Source organism: Hibiscus syriacus, unplaced genomic scaffold, assembly GCF_006381635.1.
Source record: "Hibiscus syriacus cultivar Baekdansim isolate YM2019G1 unplaced genomic scaffold, ASM638163v2 tig00111105_pilon, whole genome shotgun sequence".
NCBI lineage: Eukaryota > Viridiplantae > Streptophyta > Magnoliopsida > Malvales > Malvaceae > Hibiscus > Hibiscus syriacus.
In genome coordinates this window covers 4,619,370-4,628,481 of record NW_024062987.1, presented here as the reverse complement: position 1 = coordinate 4,628,481, position 9,112 = coordinate 4,619,370, and the positions used below count along the sequence as shown (strand labels likewise).

General features: G+C 35.8%; 2 protein-coding genes across 3 annotated transcripts; one reads left to right on the top strand and one right to left on the bottom strand.

Annotated features, from left to right (window-relative positions):
* Positions 1–1,450: 1,450 nt before the first annotated feature.
* LOC120153654 (protein ALP1-like) lies at positions 1,451–3,073 on the top strand. Its single transcript, XM_039165563.1, has one exon. The coding sequence runs from the start codon at positions 1,468–1,470 to the stop codon at positions 2,992–2,994; it is 1,527 nt and encodes a 508-aa protein (XP_039021494.1). The 5' UTR covers positions 1,451–1,467; the 3' UTR covers positions 2,995–3,073.
* LOC120153655 (biotin carboxyl carrier protein of acetyl-CoA carboxylase-like) lies at positions 2,278–6,228 on the bottom strand. 2 transcript variants are annotated; one of them, XM_039165564.1, is made up of 9 exons: positions 6,076–6,228; positions 4,959–5,144; positions 4,647–4,714; positions 4,490–4,543; positions 4,024–4,284; positions 3,876–3,938; positions 3,717–3,785; positions 3,584–3,629; positions 2,278–3,464 (listed from the first exon to the last, which is right to left on the bottom strand). In XM_039165564.1, the coding sequence occupies exons 1-9, from the start codon at positions 6,104–6,106 to the stop codon at positions 3,403–3,405; spliced, it is 840 nt and encodes a 279-aa protein (XP_039021495.1). In that variant the 5' UTR covers positions 6,107–6,228; the 3' UTR covers positions 2,278–3,402. The 2 variants fall into 2 exon arrangements, with proteins under 2 accessions (XP_039021495.1, XP_039021496.1); XM_039165565.1 differs by having other exon boundaries at positions 4,959–5,135.
* Between the last annotated feature and the right edge of the window lie 2,884 nt (positions 6,229–9,112).

The following is a 9,112-nucleotide window of genomic DNA, read 5'->3' as shown; positions in this document are numbered from 1 at the left end:
GTCTAAGATTAAAAGCAGGAAATTTGAAGATATTTACTGAGAAAGAAACAAAGAGTCAATCTCAATCATCTATTTTTATTCATCAAACGGTCATAAATTTGTGTAAGTGAATCATAACCCATATATATATATATATATATATTAAATGACCATCTAAAAAATAATATTAAACTCAGCCATTAATTATATACCACCTCACACATAGTACAAAAAAATAATTTTTTTGAACTCTCACAATCTATCATGTTATTGATTATATTCAGTGATGGTAGTAAATTACATGTTTTTTTTTGGGATAAATAATATGGTTAATGATTACAGATGTTAAAAGTGACCCGTGTGCATAAAATTATAATTTGATATATATATATATATATATATATATATTGGATAAATGAAGAATATTATTCATCCAAAAGAGACCACCCCTATACACCACCAAATAAACTAGAAACAAACAAAAACACCAAAACAAATAATCACACACAGCCTAATAACAACACATACCAAATAAACCAATCCCCATTCAATTTGATATCGTTAGTAAACTTCTTTTAAGTAAGATTAGATTCATATTAATTTTTTTGAACAGTGAAACGCCAGCTATTGTTATTTATATATATTTAAAAATAAATAAATACTTAAAAAATTTATCAACATTTTAATTTTATTCGTAAAAAAAGAACCACCAACAATATACCTGATAAGGATCCTATATATTTAACAACAACAATTGTTAGCTTTCAAGATTTCATCATTTGGTAACACATGATGATGTCTGAGAACTCCATATTTTAGCAAGTATCATTCGTCAATATTTGACAGAGATGCTAAAAACTTAATTGAAATTAACAGTCAAAACAATTTGGAATGTAAATATTTGCAACACATTAAATAACTGTTTTAAGATTTTAAAATTGAATCAAACTACTTGGTGATTAAAGAGAAGTTTTAATTTTAGGCACATCGTGTTTAAACGTTTATTATCAAATAAAATTTTTAAACATATATATTATTTTATAATTACTTATAGATTAATAAAAAAACTATTTTAAGGTTTTTTGACTACATTATTGAATGTATAAATTAATGTGGTAAATAGTGTAAATGAAATCATGAAACGAAATGAAACTTCAGCTCATCTCAAACCTCATGAAACTTCTTCGAACTAACTTTCTCTTCACTTTAAAATTCTTCAATAGAAAAAAATATTCTTCTCAATCTCGGCCTTCGACCGCGTAAAGTTCCTATCAAACTAAATCCAGAAAAGTCAAGTCACCGTCAAAACCACCGCGTTCACATTCGCTGACACCCCACGCGCTTCCTTTTCCCGCCGACCTTCCTCCCCCTCTTCCTCTTCTCCTACCCCTCTTCCTCTTCTCCTATTAATTCTAATTGACTCCATGTATATAAACGGCTAATTCCAACACCCTTAGCTCCCATATCCAAGTTTCAAATCATCTGAATATGGACATTTCTTCTTTCACATTTCACTGTCCGGAAGATTATTACAGTATTACTAGCCCCTGGTTCGAGGAGCTTGACAACGGGTTCAACGACAAGTATAAAGAGGAAGACGAGAGTGGCAATGGGTATTTCAATGAAGAAGAATTGAACAAGAGTGGATACGGTGATATCCTTGCTTCGCTCTTGTTAGAAGAAGAAGCGAAACAAGAGGAAGCTCAGTGGATAACTGAATCCCGACACGAGAAAGATTTGTTTGAATCCAATCACAAAAGAAAAGTTCAAGCAACGAATGACTTCTACGATCACCTTCAACAGGATTACTCTGAAGTTAATCGTTTGGATACTGGGAAACAGTCATGGAAATCAGCTTCTGTATTGGTAGCCGCTGTTGCAACAGCATCAGGGAATGGCGAAGTTGATTTGGGTGACGAAACGAGTAAGGGCATTGCGATGGCGACGGGTCAGCAGAGGAGGTTATGGGTGAAAGACCGATCTCAGGACTGGTGGGATTGTTGTAACCATCAGGATTTTCCTGAGGAAGAGTTTAGGAAGGCGTTTCGGATGAGTAAATCAACGTTTGGGTTGATATGCTGCGAGTTGGAGCCGGTGGTGATGAAGAAGAATACTACGTTGAGGGACGCTATCCCTGTTCGACAGCGAGTGGCTGCTTGCATTTGGAGGTTGGCAACCGGGGAGCCGCTTAGGCAGGTTTCGAAACGATTTGGACTCGGAATTTCAACTTGTCATAAGCTGGTATTGGAGGTATGTTCAGCTATAAACACTGTTTTAATGCCCAAATTTCTTCAATGGCCTGATGAGAAGAAAATGGAAGAAATTAAGGAGGAATTTGAGTCGATATCGGGGATTCCAAATATAGGGGGCTCGTTATATACAACTCATGTGCCAATTATAGCACCCAAGTTCAATGTAGCAGCTTATTTCAATAGAAGACATACAGAGAGGAACCAGAAAACATCTTACTCAATTACAGTCCAAGGAGTGGTCGATCGAGAGGGGATTTTCAGAGATGTTTGTATCGGATGGCCCGGTTCAATGCCTGATGATCAAGTGCTGGAGAAGTCTGCTTTGTTCAAAAGGGCCAGTAAAGGGAGCTTGAAGGATGTTTGGATTGTTGGGAATCCTGGGTACCCTTTGATGGATTGGCTTTTGGTTCCATACGGGCACCATAATTTGACTTGGGCTCAGCATGGTTTCAATGAAAAAATCAGTGAGGTTCAAAACGTTGCTAAGGAAGCATTTGCTAGGTTGAAAGGGCGGTGGGCTTGCTTGCAGAAGAGAACAGAGGTAAAGCTTCAAGAGCTGCCAATGGTGATTGGGGCTTGCTGTGTTCTGCATAACATTTGTGAGGTGAACAATGAGGAGATGGACCCTGAACTACAATTTGAGCTTTTTGATGATGCGATGATAACTGGGAATAACTCGAGGTTTTCGAATGCCGTGCTGGCTAGGGATAACATTGCTCACAATCTGTTACACCATGGCCTTGGTGGAACTAGTTTCCATTAGTGTTTCAATGTCTGCTGCCATAAAAATTTCAAACTAAGCATTCGATGGTCTTATTTATGGCAGTTCCATACGTTTTGCATGTGCAGGTCACAGTCACAGGTACCAATAATGCAGGTAGCCATTATGTAAACTGGTAGGCAGTTATGCAAAACTCAAAAAAAGTCTAAAAAATTATTACACAAAAAAATTTAGGTGATACACTTGGTAAAACTCTCAATCTGTGATATCCTTGCACATTTATTGTATTGTATCCTTGGAATTCAACACACTGGCAACATTGTTTACAAGTGTCCAGGTTACTCAATCAAACGATGGCACAAATGACACTACAAAATGATGCAAGAAAACGAAACGCATACCCTGAAGATTTTGTGACGTAATCTCTTCCAAAATGCCATAGGAGAGAGATCAGTTGATGCCATGAAATGATGGCAAGACTGCAATGAGTGGATCTCCATATCCTACGGCATCTGTTCAATACAGTTGAAACAAAGGCAGAGTTCAACGAAAATCAACCTTAATCTGGCATTGCTGTAAGGGATCTAAACATTAAAACCGAAATAAATATGAAATCCAGATAAAATTATACCTCCATCATTGAAGAGGATCTTTAAGACTTCTCCAGCTATATCCGACTGTTAATAAATCAATAATACAAACCATTCAATACCTACCCAAAATGAAAAAAATATAACTAACAAGTGGAAATAATTTGAATTCACCTTAACAGGAAGTTCGGTACCAAATTGATCCAAGAATCCTATCAGTTGTCCTTCTTTGATCAAATCACCCTGCAAGTATTAAACATCCACAATATTTGTAATCAGAGTATGTTTTAAATGTTGTAGGTCATAACACGCCATTGAGACTGAAACTAGTACCTCCTTGCAGATGGGAGGTTGCCTTTTCCCCTTAATTGTTTTGCCTCTTCGGAATGTACCAACCTGCAGTAAGGTGATGAGAAGAAAAAAAGTGTTCAAAGATATATATAATAGGCTATAACCCTAGATCTTGATAAACAGTACTTACAATGGGAGAAGGAACTAGAACATAGTTGCTAGATCCAGATGCTTCCAAGGTAGCTAACTTGGATGACTTCCCAAAGGCAAAATTTTTAAATGGAGTAGGCTTCTCAGGGGAGGGTTTCGGTGGTGATGGAGGTTGGGTAGCAGCAGCTGTTTCATTCATTGGTTCAGATGGGATTGGTGGGGCTGTTGTAGGTGAAATGTTGGACAAGGGAACTTTTGTGGCACCAACATCCCGCTTCAGATGCATTTCAAAGTCTCCAATCTATCGCAAAGAAACAGATAAATGATTTGAAAAATGTTTATTTGTGGGGAAATGCAACAATCATAAAAGGAACTAAAAACCGAAATATGGCTAGCTGCACTTAGACATGTAATAAGAGGAAATTTTCAGGTTAATCACTGAGACATGAGACTAAGTTCAGCAGAAGCAAGCGAGCATATAAAATGACAAGAGAAGAGGAAGTAACCTTCATTTTCAGCTCCGCAATCTCAGTTTCATCACATACCTCCATTACCAATGCCTGACAGGTAATATGTTAATTATCTAGCCACTTGGAATAAAAACAAAAGCGAGCAATGAAAAGCAATAATGAAAATGACTCGATTTACAGATCCAACAATCACCTCAAATCCATTTGGAAAAGTTGCATTCTTTGAAGATTTCTTCTCCAATGAGCCTTGGGAGGTGCTATCTAATGGATGGAAACATAATTAACAACTCTTAGTATTTAAAAAAAAAAACAGTTTTGCTTTGTACAACCAGTATAAATCATTAATAATGAAGGGCCAAGTTTGGACATAAGAATATAACCCAAATGCAATGATGATTAGTTTTAACACTGTGCCATGGTTCAGTGGCAGTTAGACTATGATTACTAAAAGAGTTAAAATAAGGCCCATGAGATAAAATTTAATCAGAAGTCAATATAATGTAACCATTTGGCTTGGCTGTTACTGTAGCTTCAGGTGTCTTTGCAGATGCTGTTAAAGTTACAGTTCGTCTTCTAGAAGAATTCTTCCCGCCAACCATCAAGCCTAGGGCACATGATTTTCTTGAATTTGACCAGCAACCAGAAGACATACAAAACTTACTCGGCCTTTGTGAAACAGCACCTACGGAATCTAAAATTTTAATAACAGCATGTGTACTTTCAATGGAAAAAGAAGCTACATAAGAAACATGCAAACTCATAGATTTGCATATATGATAAGAAATGAATACCAACAAAGAACCAGATAAGCCAGCAGCAGATCATGCTATTTGTAGGAAGGACAACACTGATTTCACACAGTAGAACGAAAATGGCTTACAAAGTATCCCAACTAAAGGACTCCAGTAAACTAGAAATACAACATTCAAAATGTTGAAATCGTTCAAAATACAGTGAATCTGTTGCTTATAAGCTATGAGAATTACAAAGTTCACTTTGCAATTTAAGAATGAAAATCAGCACCCACTTTTTCTCTCAGTTCTTGTGTTCTTTTATGAGGGAATACATCGAACAATAAAAAAATTAACACTTTTCTTGAGGGAAAACATAAAACCTCATATAGTTCGACTATATGAGGTTTATGTAACATCAGAACTCCCAAAGATATCGGGGGAGCGGGTATTGAAGAATGAACCTAGCATGATCTGGAGAATCAGAACTTTCTAAAAGCAAAATCAACATAAAAAATTCTAATTTTATTTTAAGGAAATTAGATTGACATAATTAGCTAGCTTAACATTCTTAACCGATATTCACAGCATGAAAGGAAGAAGTAAGTAGGAAAAATAAATAATTAAAGGCAGATCTCCTCAAGTTTTGGAGCTAATTTCAAATTTCTCATCTTCGAAAGCACATATTTTACACAAAACGGTAAAAATGAACAAAAACTACATACAATTATTAGATCCAAAACATAAAAAAACTAAAAAATATATTCATAAATGTCACCGTTTATCCTTTCTTTTCTCAACTGGTTTCCAATGAAACAAAACAAAACCCAACCAAAGAAGAACAATAAATATCAAAAGAGATACGAATAAGTGAGAGAGAGAGAGAGTTACAGTGGAAGGACTTGAGAGCAGCGGACTCCATTGGAAGAGGAAAGGAAGAGCCAAGTGGAATGGTCAATGAGGGGAAATATGGAGGAACAAGATAGATAGGGGCAAAATGGAGAAGAAGGCAATGAATTAGAGAAAGGGTTGGTCTAGATAAGCAGTTTGTTAAATCAAAGATAGAGAGAGTGGGGTTCGAAATGTCCGCCGTTGTCCTCAGTTTCTCCACTCCCACCCTTTCAAACTCTGCACTCCTCTAACATGCGCCTTTAGGATTGTCCGCCTCGTGCTGACGTGGAAGCCTCTTTAAAGTTTTGTCGGCAAAATAAGGTTTAGTTTAATCTTAAATTCACAATTAATTGGCCACTTTAACGAAAAAGTATAGTTTTCTTTAAAAAAATATGATTTCTAAATTATATTAAATATTATAAAAATATTTATTTCAATTGGATTAATATTTATTTAATAAGAAATGTGATACATATTTAATTAAAGTATAATTATAATTATAAACTAATTATGTTAATATCATATTAAAATTTACATTTTCATTATCAGATTAAAAATATAACGTTTTCAAAAGATATTATTTTAAAAAATAATATTAAAAATGTGATTGATTTAAAAAGAGAGACCATTAAAAACTTTAAAAAATAGCTTAATAATTGTTTTACAATTGTACGTCATTGTTCTACACGTTATATAATTAGAATTTTAACAAGAGAAAATAACCTCAGTGACCAAAAATGCCTTATAATATACGAATTTAACTAATTTTTTTTAGATTTGTCAAAATGACCAACAAATTCGCAACGCGATCTCAAATTCGCAATGTGAATTCCAATTTCGCAACTCAGTTTTCAATTTCGCAATGCGAATATGTAAATCGCATTGCGATTTTCCAAATTCACAACGCGATAGTCAAATTCGCAACGCGAATTTGTAAATCACAACTAATAAGTCAAATTCGCAACGCGATAGTCAAATTCGCAACGCGAAAATCAAATATTTTTACGCGAAACACAATATTAATTTCGCAATACAAATGTAAACAGTATTATCGTAAATCATCTCTAACCTAAAACCCTAAAGCACAACTCAGTCTCATCTTAATCTCTCACTCTCTACGGCGACATCCGTCCCCATCTCCGACGAAATCCGTCCCCATTTCCGACGAAATCCATCTATCTCCATCTCTCATAGCAACCCTCACAACCATTCACGGTCAGAAATGGAAAATCAACCATCGATGGTTAGTTTTTTAATTATTTTTATTTTGAAATTTTTGTATTATTATTAGATTAACCATTTCACTGAGATTGCTAAATTCATTCGGTTGCTGTCAATACTGTTAAACTGTTTAGTCTTTAACCCTGTGAAGTTAGTATTTATCTTTGTTTTATCTTTTTGTTGAAGAAACCTTAAATCGCAACACCAAATTCACAACGCGAAACTAAAATCGCGTTGCGAATTTTAGTTTCAGAAACTTCTTTTATTCTGCAAATTGAAACTTGAATGAATTGCATTTCTTCAACCAAAAAACAAAGACAAATACTAACTTCACAGTGTTGCTAATTTAAGTTTCAAGAATAAACTACTACTCTTTATGTTGTCCTTGAACCTGCACTAAACCTATATGTTGTCCTTTTAAATGTTTATATAAGTGCTTACTTCTGGAATGTTATCTGATGCATTTTGTGAACTATGATGGAATAATGACTTGGGTGAATACCGTGCTAGTTTGAAACATATTTGGCTTTGTTTTCACTGTTTAATATCATGTCTGTTTATAGTATATAATTTGTAGTTTTTGGTATATCTAACTTGGTATGTTTATTGTTTTTGTAGAAATTTTTTTCGGCTGCATTGACCTTAAGGAATAAATTAAGCCTAGCCACTAAAATTGCGTCGACGCTTACACCTCTACAAAGAAAATTGTTTGAGGATACTTGCTTCGGGACATGGCTGAAAGTGCAACATACGGGTGGAGATGCTATGTTGACACATTTGTTTCTTCAGACCATGACTAACGATCTACCCGAGGGGATACAACGTGGTGATGAGGAGATATGGTTTCATTTTCCTCCGGCACCGGCGTATACTTGTTTTGGGCGGGAGGAGTTTTGCTTAATCACCGGTCTACGCTTCGGACACGATGATGTAGGTCGGTACACTAGTCATATCGCCCGCCCATCATGGTTATATCGAGTTTTTCCTGAGCTGGCAAAGTCGAAGCCGAGTATACACGTCGACGACTTGAAGAGATTATTTGATAAAGATGGTTTTACTCGGATGGATGACCTTGATGTTGTCCGAGTATGCCATTTATTACTTTTGCATGCCGACTTTTTAGACAAAGAGGGCAGACAACCAATCTCCGAGGACCTAATATTATTGGTAGATGACCTAAATGCATGGAACCTATTTCCGTGGGGTTCATATCTATGGAAAGCTACCTGGAAGAAGTTGTGGTATGCCTTTGAGAACCGAAAAAGTTTGTGGGGCAATGGTTCTAAATACACTTTGACAGGCTTTACTTGGGCCTTCAAGGTAAGAATTTCTATATAATGTTTCCAAAATTATAATTAATTATTTAACAATTACTAATGTTTGTGTATCATATTGTTTTGTAGATTTGGATATTTGAGGCTTTCCCTAGCATGCAGACATATGCGATAAAAAGATCAAATGATATTCCTAGGGCTATTACCTGGAAGAGGATACGCATGTTGGATTGGGAAAATTTACTCCCATATACGACGATGAATGATGTAAGTTAACACACAAATAATATATGGCATATATAAACAAGTTATTACTAGTACAAGTTTAACTTTGTTTGAGCTTTTATATTGTTAGGAGGCCAACTATCCATTACAGAGGCTGACACCTAGAGAGGCTGAGCTTGCCACTGATTGGTGGCAAGCTAGTAAGCGGTTTTTTGATGGGATGGATGATGAGCACCCCCACTTCGAGAGCCATCACCTGATCGGGCCGATTCTACAACTCGACACCCGGAGCCATCACCTGATCGAGCCTCTTCTCC